We start from the raw sequence: 23191 nt of genomic DNA on the forward strand, positions 1-23191 counted from the left end.
CCAGCTACTTATTCAAAATGATATCTGGAACCCATGCCCATATTTGTGCCCATTTTCTGCCCAAATCATTGTTGGTCAAAAGAAATTGCAAGTGGGTCATATGTATCTGACCCCCCTGTGTGGGTTTTAAGTGTAATATGTTTTGACCAACACTGTTTAACCCTTGCAGAACACCAGCTACTTATTCAAAATGATGACATCTGGGACCCATGCCCACTTTACTGCCCTATTTCTGCCCAAATCTTTGTTGGTCAAAAGAATTGGCAAGTGGGTCATATGTAAGTGACCCCCCTGTGTGGGTTTCCAGTGTAATATTTTTTGACCAATGCTGTTTAACCCTTGCAGGACACCAGCTACTTATTCAAAATAATGACATCTGGGACCCATGCCCACTTTACTGCCCTATTACTGCCCAAATCCTTGTTGGTCAAAAGAAATGGCAAGTGGGTCATATGTAAGTGACCCCCCTGTGCCGGTTTCCAGTGTAATATTTTTTGACCAACGCTGTTTAACCCTTGCAGGACACCAGCTACTTATTCAAAATGATGACATCTGGGACCTATGCCCACTTTAGTACCCAATTTCTGCCCAAATCATTGTTGGTCAAAAGAAATTGCAAGTGGGTCATATGTAGGCAACCCCCCTGTGTGGGTTTCAAGTGTAATATGTTTTGACCAACACTGTTTAACCCTTGCAGGACACCAGCTACTTATTCAAAATAATGACATCTGTGACCCATGCCCACTTTACTGCCCTATTACTGCCCAAATCCTTGTTGGTCAAAATAAATGGCAAGTGGGTCATATGTAAGTGACCCCCCTGTGTGGATTCCAAGTGTAAGATTTTTTGACCAACGCTGTTTAACCCTTGCAGAACACCAGCTACTTATTCAAAATGATGATTCTGGGACCCATGCCCACTTTAGTGCCCAATTTCTGCCCAAATCCTTGTTGGTCAAAAGAAATGGCAAGTGGGTCATATGTAAGTGGCCCTTCTGTGCGGGTTTCCAGTGTAATATTTTTTGACCAACGCTGTTTAACCCTTGCAGGACCCCAGCTACTTATTCAAAAGGATATATGGGACCCATGCCCATTTTTGTGCCCATTTTCTGCCCAAATCATTGTTGGTCAAAAGAAATTGCAAGTGGGTCATATGTATCTGACCCCCCTGTGTGGGTTTCAAGTGTAATATGTTTTGACCAACACTGTTTAACCCTTGCAGGACACCAGCTACTTATTCAAAATAATGACATCTGTGACCCATGCCCACTTTACTGCCCTATTACTGCCCAAATCCTTGTTGGTCAAAAGAAATGGCAAGTAGGTCATATGTAAGTGACCCCCCTGTGTGGGTTTCCAGTGTAATATTTTTTGACCAACGCTGTTTAACCCTTGCAGAACACCAGCTACTTATTCAAAATGATGATTCTGGGACCCATGGCCACTTTAGTGCCCTATTTCTGCCCAAATCCTTGTTGGTCAAAAGAAATGGCAAGTGGGTCATATTTAAGTGACCCCCCTGTGCGGGTTTCCAGCTTAATATTTTTTGACCAACGCTGTTTAACCCTTGCAGGACACCAGCTACTTATTCAAAATGATATATGGAACCCATGCCCATATTTGTGCCCATTTTCTGCCCAAATCATTGTTGGTCAAAAGAAATTGCAAGTGGGTCATATGTAAGTGACCCCCCTGTGTGGGTTTCAAGTGTAAGATGTTTTGACCAACACTGTTTAACCCTTGCAGGACACCAGCTACTTATTCAAAATAATGACATCTGTGACCCATGCCCACTTTACTGCCCTATTACTGCCCAAATCCTTGTTGGTCAAAAGAAATGGCACGTGGGTCATATGTAAGTGACCCCCCTGTGCGGGTTTCCAGTGTCATATTTTTTGACCAACGCTGTTTAACCCTTGCAGAACACCAGCTACTTATTCAAAATGATGATTCTGGGACCCATGCCCACTTTAGTGCCCTATTTCTGCCCAAATCCTTGTTGGTCAAAAGAAATGGCAAGTGGGTCATATGTAAGTGACCCCCCTGTGTGGGTTTCAAGTGTAATATGTTTTGACCAACACTGTTTAACCCTTGCAGGACACCAGCTACTTATTCAAAATAATGACATCTGTGACCCATGCCCACTTTACTGCCCTATTACTGCCCAAATCCTTGTTGGTCAAAAGAAATGGCAAGTGGGTCATATGTAAGTGACCCCCCTGTGCGGGTTTCCAGTGTAATATTTTTTGACCAATGCTGTTTAACCCTTGCAGAACACCAGCTACTTATTCAAAATAATGACATCTGTGACCCATGCCCACTTTACTGCCCTATTACTGCCCAAATCCTTGTTGGTCAAAAGAAATGGCACGTGGGTCATATGTAAGTGACCCCCCTGTGCGGGTTTCCAGTGTAATATTTTTTGACCAAAGCTGTTTAACCCTTGCAGAACACCAGCTACTTATTCAAAATTATGATTCTGGGACCCATGCCCACTTTAGTGCCCTATTTCTGCCCAAATCCTTGTTGGTCAAAAGAAATGGCAAGTGGGTCATATGTAAGTGACCCCCCTGTGCCGGTTTCCAGTGTAATATTTTTTGACCAACGCTGTTTAACCCTTGCAGGACACCAGCTACTTATTCAAAATGATGACATCTGGGACCCATGCCCACTTTACTGCCCTATTACTGCCCAAATCCTTGTTGGTCAAAAGAAATGGCAAGTGGGTCATATGTAAGTGACCCCCCTGTGCGGGTTTCCAGTGTCATATTTTTTGACCAACGCTGTTTAACCCTTGCAGGACACCAGCTACTTATTCAAAATGATGATTCTGGGACCCATGCCCACTTTAGTGCCCTATTTCTGCCCAAATCCTTGTTGGTCAAAATAAATGGCAAGTGGGTCATATGTAAGTGACCCCCCTGTGTGTATTCCAAGTGTAAGATTTTTTGACCAACGCTGTTTAACCCTTGCAGAACACCAGCTACTTATTCAAAATGATGATTCTGGGACCCATGCCCACTTTAGTGCCCAATTTCTGCCCAAATCCTTGTTGGTCAAAATAAATTGCTAGTGGGTCATATGTACGTGACCCCCCTGTGTTGATTTCTGCAGTCAAATTTGTGGTCCATGATTCATTAACCCTTATAAAAGTGATTGTTCTGAATAAGAAGCTGGAGCTCGAATAAGAAGCTGGAGCTCGAATAAGAAGCTGGCCGAATAAGAAGCCAACTTCAGCCTCGTCCCGAACAGTGGGTTCAGCTGCAGCAGGCCAGGGCGGGAAGGTGCCCAGCGAGGCGCAACCGTTGCCTTGGCGCCAGTCTCCGCTGCGTCAGGCGAAGTAACGAGTCGCTTTTTGTTTATTGGTGCAACTGGTAAAACGAGTCCGCAGTGTACAGGGACCGGACACGAAGGTTCCTATCGCAATTTTGAAGAGCCTCTGGTGAAATGACCCAGTCTATAGTGGTACAAGGTGGGTGTCCGCTGGGCAGGGCTGCTCATGTAGGAATGTGGATCATTTGCTGCTATGTACGGTAACCGTGTGCCCGCGTTGACGAGATCAGAGGGCGCATAAATGTGCTGCGTGGCTCTCTGCCTTTGGCTAAGCAGCTGCCGCATACCTGAGTTCTGTAAGGAAGTAGTTACGTTATTAGGATTGTTTACGTGGGTGCAAGTAGTGTGTGTTACCGCATCATATGGATTCCATGTGCCAAGGTGTCACTACTGTGTAGAGCAGCGTGTATCAAAGGTCGCTGGCAGCAAGTCACCTACCTACCGTGTACATGACTAAGTTAATAATCCGGTTTTTACATAGTCCCTAATGCAGGTTACTATAAGAAGATAAATAAGACAAGCCATAAGCTTTGACATTTAGGTTTTATTATGCAGGATATACATATTTGCAAATGTGACAGTTTACAGGGACTACTGTATAAGCCTAATTTAACTCTCCACATATATAAATGAGCACTATAGTCTCCTCCTACAGCCTCCTGCCAGACTCTTTTCATAAATACAGCACCTTTTAACGGTTCCCGAAAGATGTCTAATGCCCCTTTCCCACTGCAGGTCTAAAACCGTAAATTGCCGATCTTTCAGCGCAATTTACCGTTTAAGGCTGCAGTGGGAAAGCGCCAGAGTTGAAACACCGGTTAAAGATAACCGGTATTTCAACCTGTTTAAAAAGCAGAGTCCTACACGGTTAAATACCGTTTTTAAGGCAGTGGGAATGCCTTTTAAATGGTATTTAAACTCCAGGTAGTCCCTGTGCCTGATGAGAACTAGTAGTTCCCACTTTGCGCATGTGTCATGAGCGCAGTGCATAATAATAAGCCGCTCATTACATATGTGCATATGACACATGCGCAAAGTGGGAACTACTAGTTCTCATCAGGCACAGGGACTGCCTGGACCCCGTATGGGCCCCCGCTGCCTCCCCACTGCCCTGCATCCCCGGCCTGGATCCCCGTGCAGGTAAGTACAAGGGGAGGGGAGATGGGGGCACAGGGGGTTAGGCACTCTTTACACTGGGGGGGGGGGGGGTTAGGCACTCTTTACACTTGGGGGGGGGGGGGTTAGGCACTCTTTACACTTGGGGGGGGGGGGGGTAGGCACTCTTTACATTTTAAACGGTTCACTGCAATGGGAATGGTACTTAAACGGTATTTAAAACGGTAATCTGCTGCAGTGGGAATGCTAATACCGTTTTAAATACCGTTTAAAAATACCAGTACTTAAAACGGGTCTGCAGTGGGAAAGCAGCATCATAATAGATTGAAATGCAAAGTGCATGGCTGCAGGCATTGCACACATTACACCAGGTAGAGCCCCTCAGCCACATATATGCAGAGTGCAGCTGCGGGCGGGCGGCCCTGCACTACTGAAAGTGTACTTGCCTTGGGGCGGTTGCATAACTATATTTACAATGTTATTGCAATATTGATTCATGCCCCCTACATTATTTGCCATTTTCCCCCAGTTCAACTGCTTATACACATGATGCCCCCAGTAGTGCCATTTAAGCTTTTCAGGCAAGGCATGTCTCGAGTCATCATTGACTCCTCCCTCTCTTTCACCCCCCACATTCCTGCTCTCTCACAGTCTCTTGCCGCTTTCACCTCTGCAACATCTTGCGCATCATACCATTTCTCTCCACTGATGCGACCAAAATTCTCATTCACTCTCTTGTCATCTCCCGCCTTGACTACTACAACATCCTTCTCTCTGGGCTACCTCTCGCCCGCCTCGCCCCTCAATCCATTTTTAACGCCTGTTCTAGGCTCATCTTCCTCTCCCGCCGCTCTACCTCCTCCTCCCCCTTCTGTCTATCTCTTCACTGGCTCCCCATTCCTTTCCGAGTTCCCTTTAAACTCCTCACCACCACCTATAAGGCTCTTTCCTCCTCCACCGCTCCTTACCTCTATTTACTGATCTCTATCCACACTCCCTCTCGTCCTCTTCGCTCTGCCGCCGACCACCGCCTGACCTCTCACCCAATCACCTCCTCCCATTCCCGTGTCCAAGACTTCTCTCGCGCTGCCCCCCTGCACTGGAACAACCTCCCGCCACCAATCAGGCTTTCTGATTCCCTTAGCTCCTTCAAGCGCTCCCTCGTAACCCACTTCTTCTGACTAGCCTATCCCTCCTCCTCCTAACCTCTTTCACTCCTCCTATCCTGCCTACCCTACCCCTTCATCCGTTCCTACTTATCTTATTGTTTTTCGTTCGTCCGCCCACCTCCTTTTAGTCTGTTAACTCTTATGAGTGGGGCCCTCCTTCCTCACGTACTCACCCTACCTATTTTCCTCACCAGCACTCCTGCCCTGTTCTTCCCTTCCTCTACTTCATCTTCAGTCTCCTAGACAATTTCGACACCTACTTCAGAACTGATGCTGATTTTAGTTCTCCCAGCTATACCCCACATTTCTAACTCTGCACAAGTTACATCTGATTTTGAGAAAAAAAAATTGCTTTTCCGAGTGAACCAGCATCAGACCCCATATGTGTGCACCTTTAGGCTGATTTGTGTTGTTGAACAGCTAAGTATCCAGCATTGCCCAGGTTTAAATATTCAAGTTAATAAGTTATCAATGAGTTGGATGTCATTTTCATCATTTAAAGAATATTAAGCAGCTCTTTTAACACACCCATGCACTTGCCGCCCAGTGTTGTTTTTTTTTGTCATGGGCCACAACCACCATAAACCTGTGTTGCAACATTGTAGCCATTATCTATGAGACATGTAAAAACTCATACACACCGGGCATTGTCAGAAAACAGCAGCTAACGCCAGGAGAGACTCGGAATGCAGTCAAATGATTGACAGTAAAAAAAGGTCAACCACTGTTGGTCGACACAGCAAAAAAAGGTCAACAAAGGCAAAAGGTATACATGGGAAAAGGTTGACATGAGTTTTTCATGATTTGGGATCTTAGACCGACTTGTTCATGCTTTACCATCTAAGTGGACATAGAGTTATATTATCAGAATCCCCTTTATTGGCCAGGAATGCTAGCGTATACTAGGAATTAGATTTGGATTGCTGTGCAACATGCGGTAAGGTAACAGTTCAACAGTGACAGTACAGATATACATAACACATACAGGTATACGCTAGATGTACCCTGGGGATTATAGAGGCAGGAAACGGGTGCCAGATGGCTGACAGACAGTTGGAATTCCGTGAGTCATTACACCGCAAGGGGCTTCGTTGCGCTCACCAGGCTGTCTAGTCCGGCCAGTCAGGATTCCGACGTCGGGCTAATGACTGTCGGGATCCCAACTGTCTGGGTCCTATACCACACCCACAGGAAAAATATATTTTCTGGCCAGCACAGCACCTAGGCAGCCATCAGCGGTGCCACTAGTCATTGCAACAGCCAGGCAGGTAACAATACACGCAGAGACAGTACAGTTATCACACAGGGAACATATACCCGCCGAGCTGCACAGCGCCTAGGCAGCCATCAGTGTCACCACTAGTTGTTGCAGCAGCCAGGTGTGTAACAGATAAGCAGAGACAGTACAGATATAGATTGCTGTGCAATGTACAAGACAGGGGAGACACAGAGTTACATACGGCTGAGCAAGGGCGTAACTACCATAGGTGCAAGGGGTGCAGCTGCTATGGGGCCCGGAGCTGAAGGGGGCCCATCTTTGCTGTCTAACTAATATGTTTTACATACATTTATCACCATCAGTTGCTAAATAGGGGGCCCTTACAAACTTTTGCTATGGGGCCTACAAATATCTAGGTACAGATAGGGCAGGTCCCATCTTGGCAGGGGATGGCGATGTCAGCCACCATCCCCCGCCAGTGCCATCTGCATAACGAGAAGGGGACCCACGCGCGTCCACTTCCGATGGCGCTTCCAGCCACTCCCCCGGGTCACCGCCGGCTTGTCGGCGGTAACCCGGGGTCCCCGCCGCCTGCCCGCACCCCCCCCTAACCCTGTCCATCTCCCTGAGGCGGAGACGGGCAGGGTTCCTGTCGCCCCGCCGACGGAGATTGAGACGCACGCGCGTCTCAGTCAGATGGTGAGGCAGGCCGCTGGCGGATCGCCAACACTGACGTTCTGGCGATTCGCCAGAAAGGAAGAGGCCTGCCCCATCTGTACGCCTCTGCGGCTGAGTGCACCACTTAAATTGTACTGTACTGGGGGCAGTGGCATAACTATAAATGTAGCTCCCCCTGCCAAATATGCCCCCATTTCCATATAACTGTAATAGATGTGGTCTTGGAAAAAACCTTATACCCCAGTTCTGCATACTGCATGCACCGACATCAACCACCTCAGGAAAACAAAATCTTGATTCATGCCCCTCACTTATTTGTCATTTTTGATCCTAATTTTAATGTCCATTACACATACTGTAGTGCCCCTTACATATTATGCCACATACTGTATTGCCCCTTACAGATTATTCCACCCACTGTAATGCCCACAGTGCTCCTGCTTATCCACATGATGCCCCTGTAATGCCTCATACACAATGCCCCCAGTAGTTCCCTGACACAATGTCCACAGTATTGCCATTTACAGATAATGCTCCCAAAAGTGCCACTTACACTACGCTACCAATAGTGCCCCTTACACAGTGCCCTCAGTAGTGCCATTTACACATATTGTCCCCAAAAGTGCCTTTTATATTATGCTCCCAGTGTTGCTCACAATCCAGGTTGGCATCCACCACCTTCACTTCTGCTGCTATGACGGGGGGAGCAGAGAGTGAACCGCAGAGCACTACCCTCCTCCGTTCCTAGTGAGTCCGTCAGACATTTCGAATATATTGCTGTCTCATGAGCCAGTCGGACCTCATGAGCTGGCCAGGGCGCCACATTTGTCACCCTTGGTGTGATAGACCCTCCAGCAGTTGGTGTACTCCCCACTCAGTAGCTGAGTACACACCACATACAGCACAGAGGTAGAGAGAGCCGCCCTGCAGGTGGTGCGCCCATTGTGCAAATACGCTGTGGGCCAAACACCACTGGCACACAGGTAGTTACGGCCCTGCCGTCAGCTTTCTTCGAATTTCAACATTTTTCATAGCGACATTTCAGATGACGAATTGGTGCCTGTTGACATGGTAACTGTGGACAATGCAACTGGATCCATCTCCATACTTTTTTCTTCTTGAATCAAGAATTGAAAACATTGTAAAATAAAAGTTGCTACTGCGGCATACCATTAAGTTCCATTACAAAAAGCACTGAATAGAATTTATATAGTGCATGAAAGTAAAGCTGTTATTCTGTTGTAGTTGGGCAGTGTGGAAACCAGATTGGCTGCAGGTTCTGGGACCTAGCTTTGAGAGAACATGCAGCTGTCAACAAGGTAAAGTGGAGAGTCTTTATTGTGATCATGAACGTAGTATGAAAGTTTTTTTATTTTTTTTATTTGATGACCAGTATTGCATGTCTCATTAGTTTTAATGCTATAAGCATGGAAATAATATGGTACTTCCTCATCTTTACTGCCACCGCTTACGCTACGGAACTTACGTACCCCTCGCCACACTGCAGGCTCCATTTCACTTGCCACAATTTTACTAAAGGTAATAGATGGTTGTGTGGACACAGGAGGGTGGTGTGAAAGTACCTTTAGTTGCCTGAGACAGGTGGCCAGACCTCAGCAATTTCTTTCAGAATAGCGGCTAACGTAACTGGCGTAGTGGTTGCCGCAAAGATAAGGAAGTAACAATAATATAAACTTAAATCATGATGTAAGTCACATGATTAATAAAAAAAAATCCTTAATTGCAGAAGAAAAACTAGAAGCTCTTAAGTTTGTCAAAGAAAAATATCCACATTGAAATACCCTTCTACCAACACTAGTGAAGTTCTAAGCAAAAGCAACCCTATTCAATGACCTCGTGTTAGACCAGGGATGCAGTTAATATCCCGGCGGTCGGGATCCCAGCGTTCAGAATCCCGACGCCGGAATCCCGACCGCCGAAATGCCGACACATTCTCCCTCCTGGGGTGTCCACGACACCCCTGGAGGGAGAAAAAATAGTGTGCCGAGCGTAGCGAGGCACCGGGCCCGCTGCGTGGCGAGCGCAGCGAGCCCGCAAGGGGGGGGGGGCGATACACGTCCCCCCCTTGTCGGCATTTCGGCTGTCGGGATTCTGAACGCCGGGATCCCGACCGCCGGGATTCAATACTGAATCCGTTAGACCACAATGTTGTATCACCAGTGGCAGATTGGTACAGAAACTGTAGCTTATAATGAAAATCTCATGGTAGCAGTACAGCAATGGCTAACAGCTGAAGCATTGTTAGCTTTAGTAGAAAGATTATGAATGTAAAGGTATTTTTTAATTGATATATATTTTTCCTTTGTTGTGTAATAAAAACCTGTTATTTGTCAGTAGAAAGAAAATTTCCCACATTTGGTGTGGTTTAGCCATTTACGTACTGAAAAAGATGTAAAACTTGTGTTTCTTAAGGTGATCGATAAACCTAAGTAGGCTTCTTCAGATTTACCAATCAGTCAAGGCAATTACCAACTTATGTCACTTTTAACATCATTGCTGTTTTTTTGTTTTTGCAGTTTGTGATTTGTGTGTAGTTTGATGTGCCATGCCCAGTGATCCCTACAGGATTACAGGAGGGCCAGGCGCTGGGGGGGGCGGCGGCCCGTGCCAGCAGACATGACTAATGCGTTAGAGCTCCGGACACCGTTAGCGGGGTCTGACAGGGGGCTGGCTGTTTTAGCAGGGTGCAGCTAAACGAGATAAAACAGCCTAGAGTGAACACTAATGCCCTGATTCATGGTGGCACTGTCAAGTCATTTAAATTAAATATATTAAAGTTACAGTATTTTAAAATAAATTTGTATTATTGTTTTTACATGGTTTATTAGTTTTCTTGATAATTTTTTATAAAAATCCAATTTAAATAAATACATTTGATTTTTTTTTTATATGGTGTGCACACACGGCAAACCAGAGGGGCACAATTTAGACTATATAGTGTAAATCTGCACTATATAGTGTTGCCTGCCCTCTCTATCTGGCTGCCGATTTGCGCTCACACGGGAGCGCGCATTGGCAGCGCATCGGGCTCGCAAGCCCTAAAAAACATGCAACTTTGCTTCCGATGTTCCCTATATCGGGAACATCGGAAGCCAAATCTTACCGTGTGTACACACCAATACTCTGATTTTTTTTTTTTCTATAAAATATTATTAATATAATCTATTCAAATAGAGTTTTGAATGTTCTATAATATTTCTCAAAGATTACAGTTTTGGATTACAGTGAATTTTGCAGTATTCATTAAAATGGCAACTACTGTAGTTTTTGTTTTTGCTTTGTTTTATTAATGTCTTTTTAAATATTGGCTATCAAAAATAGGAGCACCCTCCTCTGACCAACTAGGTGATCCCCCGCCACCACCACCACCACTCTCCAACTGTTTTACTCTTAAGCGGTCCCTCAGAACCTACAAATTTCCAGTATCTACCTCCCTCTACACATCTGTCTGCCTTTAGGGCCCTATGTATCATATCTGTACCCCATATCTACCCATTTGCACATTGTCCAGCCTCTAACTGTACGATTATCACATGAATTACTATTTATTAGATCAGCGGTTCTCAAACTGTGGGTCCTGACCCCAAAGTGGGTCCCGAACTTCTCAACTTGGGGTCGCAACTCCATGTTACTGACCATCAGGCTGATGACTTTTCTAATCTCAGTCAGGGATTCAAAGAGTCTGAAAACTGTTGAATTGTCTGTTACTGTAGACTCCTCCCATCATGTAGTGCCTCCACAATGCTGCCATGTACGTGCTGTCTGCTGACCACACATGTGATGTGATGACCTTCTGCAGTAACTTGCTGGGGTCCTGTCATTATTTTTATTTTCTGATGGGGTCCCAGAGCAAAATAGTTTGAGGACCCCTGTATTAGATGAATTCTCACTCAGGAATTTCTGTGATTTTTGTTGTTTCGGCATCCTTCAAAATGAAAGCTAATACAATAAATTTTCTTCTTCCAGAAAGGAATTTATGATGAAGCACTCTGTAGCTTTTTTAGAAATATTGATACAAGGTAAATTTCAAAGAATATTATTATGCAAATCTTTGTATGAAAAACTACAATGTGTGGCAAGGAAACGCATGCGCTGGATAAGCTGAAGTCTTGGTCTTTATTTAGTAGCAGGTAAACAGCTTGCCAGGTAACCAGCATCAGTAAGGAAGGGTTCAGCATTACAGCATTCAGGTATCACAGCATAGTACAAACACTTCAGAATGCTCCAGTGATCCCTACCATAGCCCACACCCTGGCTGTTTCACCATAAAGAGCAATAACCTCCTGCCCTGGAAACACTTTTATCAGAAAGCCAAGGTGCTGCTAATCAGCCCAACCTTAGCTACATCAGTTTTTCTGCCACAAATGGTTTATTTATTTATTAACAGTTTCTTATATAGCGCACACATTCCGCAGCGCTTTACAGAGTATAGTTGAACATTCACATCAGTCCCTGCCCTATTCTCTACCACATGTACACACTCACACAGACATTCTAGGGTTTTGTTGGAAGCCAATTGTCCTACCAGTATATTTTTGGATTGTGTGAGGAAACCGGAGTACCCGGAAGAAACCCACGCAAACACGGGGATAATTTACAAACTCCGCACAGTTAGGGCCATGTTGGGTACCCATGACCTCAGCGCTGTGAGGCAGTCCGTCATTTACAAATACATTAATATTGTAGTATCTTCAGACACATTGGGTGAGATTTGATAGAATGAGATTCAGAAAGTGAGAGATTTGGTGAGAAATCTCTAGTTTTTTTAAAGCGTAAATCATTTACACTGCAAAACCAGTTTGATTTTGCAGTGTAAAGGATTTCCGCTTTAAAATACTGGAGATTCATTACCAAATCAGTCACTTTCTGAATCTCTCATCCTATTAAATCTCATCCATTTTTCCTCTACCTCCCCCATGGCAGCCAACACCTGTGGGTTATCTCCCTTCTGGGTAGTACTTGGAAAGGAAAAAAAGACGTCCGGCCTCTATATAAGGCTCCTCCTCCTAGGCCTCCTTGTCTTTTTTTCCTTTCCAGCAGGGTAGTGCGTGGAGCAGCAGGGGGAAAAAATCCTGCAGGAAAGGTGTTTGGCTTACCCCAGCGACAGAACTACAATCCCCGACGCCTAGAGCGCACCGGGGATTGAGAGAAGGTGAGACCGGCCTTCAGAGGTTAAACAGACCTCGGGTGCTGCATGCCGCTTCCTAGTGGAGTGGGCTCAAGCGGCGGCGTCCTCAGGCGGCACGAGGGCTTACAGTGGTGCGCGCCTGGTCCGGGTTAATCAGTACGTGAGACCGGACGGACGTCATAGGGGGCGCGGCGCATATGTATGACGCGGCAGCACACGGAAGACGCCGGAGTCTCTCTGCTGCTGCAAGCGCGCTGTTGCCGGAAGATCCCTATACCCAGTACAGCCAGCCAAAAAGTGAGTACGACGGGCGTCCATGCGCAGGACAGGTACTTGGCAGTATCAATGGCGGTGCTAACTTATATATATTGTTAGCAGGCAACTAAAAGCTATTATGGAGGAAGAGAAACGGCCAGTCGTTAAAAAAACGGGGTAAGCCAACTGTAAGCCGGGTGTAAACCTGTATCACTAGGGGGAGTGTGGCTTTGGGCTAAACACTCGGGATGTGTTGTTTTTTGCACAGGTCTGATTCCAGCAAGGATAAAGGGGACCTTAAAGCAAAACACAAGAAAATGCACGTGGCTAAATGTCTGATGTGCACAAAGGATTTACCTGACGATAATATTGGCAGCGTATGCAAGCAATGCAAAACACCTCAAATACCCCTAACCCAGATGACGGGTTTAGTCGACATGCTCAGAGTGGCCCTTACTGACACCTTTGTAACCAAGGAAGACTTGGTTAAGGCTACAAGTAAAAGAAGCAGGGCAGTGTCAAGTGAAGGCTCTGCAGGCTCGGCAGAAGAGTTTGAGGCAGGGGCCTTGGCAGATGAAGATGAGGTGATAGCTGATAAATCGGATTCAGATTTTAACCCAGATATGGTAGAAAATCTGATATTACTGATACATAAATCTCTGGAGATAGAGGATAAACAGGAGAGCATTCTGCCTCAAGATTTATTGTTCAAAGACAAAAAGAAAAAAGGGAAATGTTTTCCATTATCTCAAACTCTTAAAGACGCAGTAGCGGAAGAATGGAAATTCCCAGACAAAAAAGTATCAGTGCCTTTGAAGATTAACAAAATGTACCCATTCCAGAGTGACCAAGTCACAACCTGGGAGGAACTGCCCAAGGTAGATGCAGCAATAGCAAGAATCTCTAAAAAAACAACACTTCCTTTGGAAGATGCAAATATTTTTAAAGATCCGATGGAACGGAGAATAGAGCTTGGGTTAAGAAAACAGCACTTAACCACGGGAGCAGCCTTAAAGCCAGCAGCATCTATGGCTATAACATCAAGAGTCCTTAGAGGATGGTGTCAACAGTTGGAAGTCGACTTACTGGACGGGATCAAGAGATCGGAAATATTAAAGGGTGTGCAGAACATACAACTAGCAATAGAATTCCTTTGTGAAGCTTCTATGGACTCTCTGAGGTTGGCGGCAAGGGCAAACGCCACAGCAGCAGTGGTGAGACGAGCACTCTGGCTTAAACCCTGGGCTGCGGATGTGCAGTCCAAAAACAAGCTACTAACATTACCTTTTCAAGGAGATTACTTATTCGGAGCTCAGTTGGATGAGATAATAACGAAAATCTCTGGAGGAAAATCGGTATGGCTACCTCAGGACAGAGCGACAAGGAAAGGTGCTGCTAATAAGCAGTTTAAATATCAGCCTCAGGACTATAAGGAAGCTAGAGCTTATCGCCCGGGTAGAGGCTACAGAAGAGGAAATTGGTCATCAAGATCTAATTTTCGTGGCCAAAGGGGAAGAGAAAACAGATTTTTCTCAAAACAGAACACCCAATGACGCCAGTCCACAGACTGTGGGGGCCAGGCTACTTTATTTTGCAAAAATTTGGGAGAACTCGACATCGGACAGATGGGTTCGAGAAGTGGTAACAGAAGGTTACAAAATAGAGTTCAAAGCCAAACCAGGAAAGTTCTTTACAGAATCCCCGGTGCCCAAAGAAAAAGCAGAAAGAGAAGCTTTACTATCAAGTCTCCAAGTCATGATACAGCAGAAAGTGGTGGTGAGAGTTCAGGAATCACAGGTAGGCGAAGGCTGGTACTCCCGTTTCTTTGTGGTACGAAAAGTGACGGGAGGATTCCGAACAATATTAGATCTAAGAAGATTAAACCGGTTCATTCAGGTACGGGCATTCAAAATGGATGCGGTGAAGACAATCCTACCAGATCTAAGCCAAAATATGTTCATGACAGCCATCGACTTAAAAGATGCTTACCTTCATGTGCCAATTTACATAAAGCATCAAAAGTTTCTACGCTTCTCAATAGAGGGAATAAGCTACCAGTTTACGGCACTTCCATTTGGACTGGCAACCTCCCCAAGAACATTCACAAAAGTCTTGGTAATTGTGATAGCGGTGCTAAGAAGGCAAGGCATAATGTTATGGCCTTATCTGGACGATATATTGATCGTAGCAAAATCAAGGGAACAGGCGGTGGTCCATACACAGAGGGTATTGGAGTGCTTAAAGGACCACGGTTGGTTGATAAACTTGCAAAAAAGCAAGCTCGTGCCGTCAAACCAAAGAGATTATTTGGGAGTGACGATAGACACAAGGTTAATGAATGTGAAATTAACCAAGGAGAGGCAAAAGAAGCTAATAAGCTTTCTAAAACCGATGGTGAAAAAATCGGTAGTCTCATCAGAGATGTGCATGAAGGCACTAGGTCTGATGTCGGCAGCACTAGAGACTGTTCCATGGTCCAGATTCCATATGAGGAAAATGCAGAGATGCTTCCTATCCCAATGGGATGGAAACAGCAAGAACCTAACACAAAGGATTGTGCTGGGAAGCAGAGCAAAAGAAGACTTGAGATGGTGGTCGGACGGAAGCCGATTGGACAGAGGAAAATCTTTTGCCGGGGCACAACAAATAGTGTTAACTACAGATGCCAGCCAGACAGGTTGGGGAGCGACATGCGACCAACAGATGGCACAAGGAGTATGGCCAATCAAGTTTCAAACAGCACACTCGAACTTGAGGGAGATGCGGGCAGTATATCTGGCTTGCAAAGAGTTCAACCACGCTCTAAAAAACAAAGACGTGGTGATACGTTCGGACAACAGCACGGTAGTCTCCTACATAAACAAGCAAGGAGGGACAAGGAGCCAACATGTGATGAAGGAAGTAGAGAAGCTGTTAATCTGGGCCGAAAACAATGTCCGAAATATGTCAGCAGTATTTCTGGCAGGGAAGGACAACACCCTGGCAGATGGGCTCAGCAGAACTACATGTGTTCCGGGGGAATGGAGTCTAAACAAAGAAGTCTTCAAAATCCTAATAGGGAAATGGGGACTTCCAGAAGTAGATCTCATGGCCACAAGAGAAAACAGGCAAGTCATGAAGTATTTTTCAAGGTTCAAAGAACATCAAGCGTCACAAATAGATGCCCTGACTTGCAAGTGGCCAAAGGAATTGGCATATGTTTTTCCTCCCCTTCCTATGGTACCAAGGTTGCTAAGGAAGATACAAAAGGAAGAGACAACAGTGATAGCAATATTACCATATTGGCCAAGGAGGCCTTGGTTTCCAAAGTTGCTTCAGATGGCAATAGACAAGCCCTGGAAATTACCAGAGAGGCCAGACTTATTGATACAGGGGAAAGTTCAATCCCCGCAACCAGAGTCGTGGAACTTGACGGCGTGGCTGTTGAAGTCAAAAACTTAAAAAGGAGAGGTTTCTCAGGGACTGTGATTAACACACTGTTGAAAGCGAGGAAAGAGTCCACATCAAAATCATACTATAAAGTATGGAAGAAGTACAGTGCCTGGTGTGCGGAAAATCAGCAGTCTCCAGGGGAGATACCAGGGATCCTGGGATTCTTACAAGGAGGACTGGAAAAGAAACTGTCTCTGAGTACAATAAAGGTACAGATTTCAGCACTGGCAGCTATGCTCGATAAGAATATAGCAGAAAACAAGTATGTTAAAAGGTTTATACAAGCAACCAGAAAGATAAGACCAACTTTCAAAAGTCCTCTAGCACCATGGGACCTGAATATGGTCCTTAAAACACTAATGGAAAAACCTTTCGAACCCCTAATGGAAGTTCCTATAAAGTACGTGAACTGGAAAGTGGCATTTCTGGTGGCCATAACGTCGGCCAGGAGGGTGTCCGAATTACAGGCCCTATGGGCAGAGGAGCCATTCCTAAACTTTTTTGAAAGTAAGGTGGTGTTGCGGACAAACCCACAGTTTCTACCAAAGGTAGTCTCAAATTTTCACGTAAACCAAGAAATAGTACTTCCATCTCTCTGTGAAAATCCGAGCAATGAGAAAGAGAGGAGGTTAAACACGTTGGACCTAGTGAGGGCCCTTAGAGTATATTTAGAAAGAACAAAGGACTTCAGGAAAACAAAGAATTTATTTGTTTTATCAGAAGGATGTAGAAAGGGGTCAGGAGTCTCAAAATTGACACTTGCCAGATGGATCAGGTGCTGTATTCAAGAGGCATACAGGATGAATAACCAAGCTTTACCATCAGGGTTAAAAGCGCACTCGACGAGAGCACTAGCCACATCTTGGGCTGAAAAAGGAGAAGCGTCCATTACAGATTTGTGCAAAGCAGCGGGTTTGGCTTTAGCTCATACCTTTACGAGGCACTACAGAATAGATGTGCTGGCCTCGGCAGACGCAAAATTCGGACGGAAAGTGCTAAGTGCAGTAATTTAAATAACAAGGGTTTGTAAAAAAAAAAAAAAAAAAAAAAAGAATTTTTTCTTTTTCTTTTGTGTTGTGCGAGATATGTATTTATGTTGCATTATTCTCATGTATCGGAGGGAACCCACCCTTATAAGTACTGCTCGGGTACCTCCCACAGGTGTTGGCTGCCATGGGGGAGGTAGAGGAAATATCAGATTGTTACCTGATAATATGTTTTCCTCTACTCCACCATGGCAGCATATATTCCCGACCCTGTGTTGTTAATTGTTGTTATGCAATAACTATGAGTTTATATTTAAGCTGGAAAAATGAAGACAAGGAGGCCTAGGAGGAGGAGCCTTATATAGAGGCCGGACGTCTTTTTTTCCTTTCCAAGTACTACCCAGAAGGGAGATAACCCACAGGTGTTGGCTGCCATGGTGGAGTAGAGGAAAACATATTATCAGGTAACAATCTGATATTTACAGTGCATTTCACATATCAACATTTCAATTGTCGACATTCTAAAGATGACGACCTGTTGACATATCAACATGGTAACTGTGGACTATGTAACTGGATCCTGTCTCCATACTGTGGGCAAGCCTTTAATTTCTGAAATTACGTCACTATTTTCTTCCGGTTTGTGGGGTCTGGCAATATTTCGTGTCTTTCTTTACTCTTTAAAAAAAAAGGGTACTTGTTTCCTAGCACGGCGCCCACGATTTTAATCTTATGCCATCGTTTTGATTGCATCACATTTGACCCGACCGATTTATTGTACAGGCACCCTGATGGGTGATTACTATGTAAAATGCACCACCATTGTTAACGCCACCCCCACTATGAACGCCAACCCGAAGCGTGGCAGGCGCAGCCAGCAAGCGTGAGGCGGCGGTACGCATACTCCGACCTTTTTATATCCCCACTATCCACGTTGGTGTGGAGTTGATTTTATATAGTGTGGTGAGTGGACGAGGATTACTTCACATGTATTCCGCGTCCCCTCGTTTTTATTTTGATATAGTACACAATCTACCCTGTTATAGGTAATCTCTACTTTATTTAATCAATCTCTTTTTTTATATATATATTTTTTAGTTGTTGAAGCAATAGCACTGAATAGTACACATACAAAGTATACATGTGAAAAGAGATGATCATTTCAATAGTTACAAATGAAATCAATAAAGTATTGTTAAATAAAACTGGTCACAATAACATGTCTTGTGTTCACTTATTTAACAATTTGAATATGTCAATAATACCTAAGTATATAGAATGTACATATTGTATGTAGGCATTAGTATAGAGCAATTATACTGAAGGGTAGAACAATAATTAAAGCAAGAAAAAGAAAATATATATTTGTCTGATGCTCACATGCTGGGCAGCTCCATAGGGGGATCACCCATTAAGATACGGTTCTCGTACCATTGAGTTAGATGCATGGTATTATGGATCTGGGATTGTGTTGAAATAGGTAGGGTAGTAATATTTCCCACGTGTTAAAAAAGGAAGCAGCTTTCTTTTCCTTGTCAAATATGGTTTCAATCCAATCCATACGAAAAATAAGTTTTTTTTTTTTAAATATATATATATATATATTGGGCGATATGCCGGCACACTCCACTCCAAGATCCCTTCTGCCCAGGTGCAGGTAAGTAAGGTACAAGGTACGATACAGGCAGGCAATCAAACCGCACACACAGGACTTGTCTTCTCAATAATAAAAATCAGGCATCAGCCAGTTGACTTGAACTGGCTGATGCCTGATTTTTATTATTGAGAAGACAAGTCCTGTGTGTGCGGTTTGATTGCCTTATATATATATATATATATATATATATATATATATATATATATATATATATATATATATATATATATATATATATATATATATATATATATATATATATATATATACAGTATATATATATAGCGTGGTCCGGCACTCCAAAATAAAAGATTAGCTGTCGCTGGTGCCCTCACTGAAGCGGGGAATCCACTGCATGTACAGTGTATCCGAGGTGCGGCACTCAGCTATGAACATACGCTGTGGGAGGCGAAGGTTTGGACAACGTTTCAGTTCTTTTAATAAACTGTTTTCAAGTCAAGTACTTGACTTGAAAACAGTTTATTAAAAGAACTGAAACGTTGTCCAAACCTTCGCCTCCCACAGCGTATGTTCATAGCTGAGTGCCGCACCTCGGATACACTATATATATATATATATATATATATATATATATATATATATATATATATATATATATATATATATATATATATATATATATATTAGTTGAAAGTTAACAGGGGCTGGTTGAATCCAGTCTCGTAAAAAAAGTTTTGTTTTTTTACTGCTGCATTTATTGCATTTATTTTACATCCTGGAGCGAATTTCTGGAGGATATCGAAAACAGCCCATTCTGGAGTAAATGGTATGAAATTAATTAAATGGGTTTCAGCATCCCTTCTAACTTGTCTCCATAAACTCTGAACCACTGGGCATTCCCAAAGACAATGATATAGATCTGCCTCCTCCCCAGCACATCTAGGACATACATGATATTCCAACAAGCCCATTATTTTTATATATATATATATATATATATATATATATATATATATATATATATATATATATATATATATATATATATATATATACATATATATATATATATATATATATATATATGTGTTATTTATAAAAAAAAAAATATTTTCTGTACGACTAGGTTTTGAAACATTAAAATGCATAGTTAGTTCTCTGTCATTTCTGCTAAAAGCATAGAAAAGAAGTTATAAATGGTGAAGCTATTAGTTTTAATATGTTGCATTTGTCTTTTTCAGAGCAGAAACTGGTGGAACAGATGTTCAGCGAGGGAAGATTTGCTCACTTAAAGCACGGGTACAACAAATAATGCTGATTACTATTGTACTTGCAATATAATGCAGCTATTAGGATATGACTTAAAAACACAATATATTAGTACATGCATTTCAATATATAAATGTTCTTACTCTGTTGCAAACCGATTTGCTCTCTTAGTTTAATGGGTAGAATTCATGTCTTTACTTAAACCTACACTCCTGAATAGCCTGGAGAATGTAGTATTTCCTGTGTTAAATAGGAATCCAGGTTTTTCTATACAGATTTCATTTTGACTTCATACTGTAAATAAGCAGACATTTTTTATGTGATTAAGTAGTATATTTAAAACTCTCTATATGTTTATATATTTATCATACAGTATGTTACTTGGACATTAAGTGATCATTATTTATCTTGAAGTAGAGATGTGGTCACTCGAAAACTGCTAAACTAAATAATACATTTACTAAACTGACACACAGTGCGATTCAGGGTCACTTTCTATTCAAAAGAGAAGAGCAGGGAGTTGTGTGTTGCGCAATTATCAGCATGGGGTAGTCACTCCCCTAATAATGGGGCAGATTTATAAAGCTTGGTGAAGTGATAAAGGCCCTTATTCTGATCTGTGCGGATATTCCCGCATTCTTACGGAGCGGTCCGCACGCCACGGTGTTCTGCCGCGTGCGGCCATCGTCCGTAGAAACGCCCACGGGTCCTCCGCATTCGGACGAACTCACTCTTTAAGAACAGGGCGTGTTTACGGACGACATACAAACCATGCGTGTGCGGGAGAAACACTCAGATTCTGCACGGTATTACAGAGTATTACAGAGTATGCTCGGGAATACCGCATCCGAACGGGAGCCAAGCGGTGCTACCGCACGTAAGCGGAGTATTTACGCCAAACAACCCACTATTATGTATCTTCTGCAATACATCACATGACCCACTTATTCAATTACCTATCCTCATAAAAAACTTCTTATTTTGAATTGGAATCAATTAGATGCCAATATATCCTTACAAGCATGCCTAACACATGTATTGCACACATTAACCCTTACAGCAATTGAAGTGCAATGGTTTCTATTAAAGCACTGACAAGCGTCCTATTAGTGAGTAATGAGTAAAGGAGTCGATTCTATTGGGTTCAGGTGTTAATGCTTGTAGTCATTAGGCGTACGTTCGCCTACCGCATGAACGAGTGGTGTCCGCAAAGCAATAGTACACTTGTGGACACCGCACATTTCTTCCCTTTTTGATCGCGTGCATTCGGAGTGGTATCCGAATGTACGCCCCCCAACATAAGTGTACTCCCCCGTGTCCGCCCATGTTTCCGCCCCGTTTTGCCCACTTTGAAACTACGCCCATGTGTCATTCCGCATGACGCCCATAATACGCCCATATTTCCCGACTGATTGCGGGGAACAGTTTGGGACGGGATTTGGCCGAACTGGTACGAAGTCAAGGCCTGGCACATGCGCGTTGCGTTCTCCACGCATGCGCAGACGGCGTAAAGACGCCATCCGAAAGTATGCGGTAAAGTACGCGTCAATCAGAATAAGGGCCAAAGTATCTGGTTTTTATCACCGGCCAATCAGCTCCTACCTGTCATTTCTCAAACCCAGCCTGTAGCTTCACAGGTAGGAGCTGATTGGTCGGTGATTAAAAAAACAGACACATTATCACTTCACCAAGCTTAATAAATCTGCCCCAATATGTGTTAAAGAAAGAAAGATGTTACCAGCGCTGGCTGAATGATTTACAAGAAAATTGATTGTAAAAAATATATTTTTAATTTCTAATGAAAAAACATTAATCTAAATAATCTGTACCACAATATACATTTCAAAACATAATATAAGCAATAAAATATATATGATATAATAAAATTGAGTATTATCCTCAGGAGCTGAATTTGCTATAGGTGTATAGAAGGTCACACCATTCCAACTGGGTGTAATGTTAGGTTTTTATATTATATGGATATGGATAAATGCTGCTGGACTCATTCCATGATGATGAATAAATGGAGGAGATGGGAAATGTAATTTCTTGCATCTGCAGATGTATCCCTTGTATCTTCATATAAAGTGCACTTTAAATTGACAGGAGTTCTGGAGTCCTTGAGAAACTGCACCTCAATATACTGGTTTATTAGGAGCAAAGCGAATGTCCCAGATGCAATGTCCAGTTAAGGTCTCAAACAGCAGCCAGTGGATGGTGAATGCCAGTTGGGGTGATTTGGAAAATGCTCTAGTCTAGACTATAGTCCAAATTGAAATAGAAAGTGACCCTGAATCACACACATGTATTCGATCGAGATACGGCCCCGATTCGTGGCTCTACGGCATTGAAAGCAGAAATAGTCTGTGCAGGCAAACCTATCGGCTTCAATCTGCTAGTTCGAAAGGAGGGCCATGCGGCTCAATGCAGCAGGGCCCCCCTCTCGCACAGCCGTGACATTGCACCATGTGTACACACATATTTGCTCAAGACAGGTGAGATTTTGAAGCAGTGAAAAGTGAGCCAATGGAGAAGTTGCCCATTGCAACCAATCAGCTGATATTTCTTTTATAGAATGCATTTGATAAATGTTACCTCAATGCTATTGTAACTGCACTTTAATGTTCATAGTTTTACAAGTGATACTGATAATGTGGTGGTGTCCAGCTGGTGTCCACAGTTTGTAACATTCCAGTAGTTTATTTGCTTCTGTTATGGTGGCTTTATGTAAACCAGCAGTTTGTTGATGTATGTCCTCATCTGTGAATTTACTATTCACATGAATCATGGAGGAAGGCCCACCAGTTTTTCATGTAGGAAGGACCAACAGATTTTCAATAAAGAGCAGGGAATTTTATTTATTTTTTTGGCAACAAACGAGGGATTATTGTCACGCGTGTCACAATGTGACAGGTCCAACTAAGCCAGAGTATATTCCATGGTTCACTGGAACACACTACTCCGAGCA

General features: G+C 43.5%; 1 protein-coding gene across 10 annotated transcripts in view; it reads left to right on the forward strand.

The window, feature by feature from the left end:
* The first annotated feature begins 3317 nt into the window (after positions 1-3317).
* Positions 3318-23191, forward strand: part of TUBE1 (tubulin epsilon 1) — a 56270-nt gene continuing 36396 nt past the window's right edge. For 6 of the 10 annotated variants that reach the window (XM_083176873.1, XM_083176874.1, XM_083176875.1 and 3 more), the window contains exons 1-4: positions 3508-3628; positions 8760-8833; positions 11502-11554; positions 20196-20253. In XM_083176873.1, the coding sequence (XP_083032999.1) occupies positions 3574-3628; positions 8760-8833; positions 11502-11554; positions 20196-20253 (240 nt within the window). In that variant the 5' untranslated portion in view covers positions 3508-3573. Of the gene's footprint in view, positions 3472-3507; positions 3629-8759; positions 8834-11501; positions 11555-20195; positions 20254-23191 lie in introns of those variants that run through there. The other 4 variants (XM_083176878.1, XM_083176880.1, XM_083176881.1 and 1 more) reach the window with 3 other exon arrangements.

Source organism: Crinia signifera, chromosome 3 (assembly GCF_055691185.1).
Source record: "Crinia signifera chromosome 3, ASM5569118v1, whole genome shotgun sequence".
Taxonomy (NCBI): domain Eukaryota; kingdom Metazoa; phylum Chordata; class Amphibia; order Anura; family Myobatrachidae; genus Crinia; species Crinia signifera.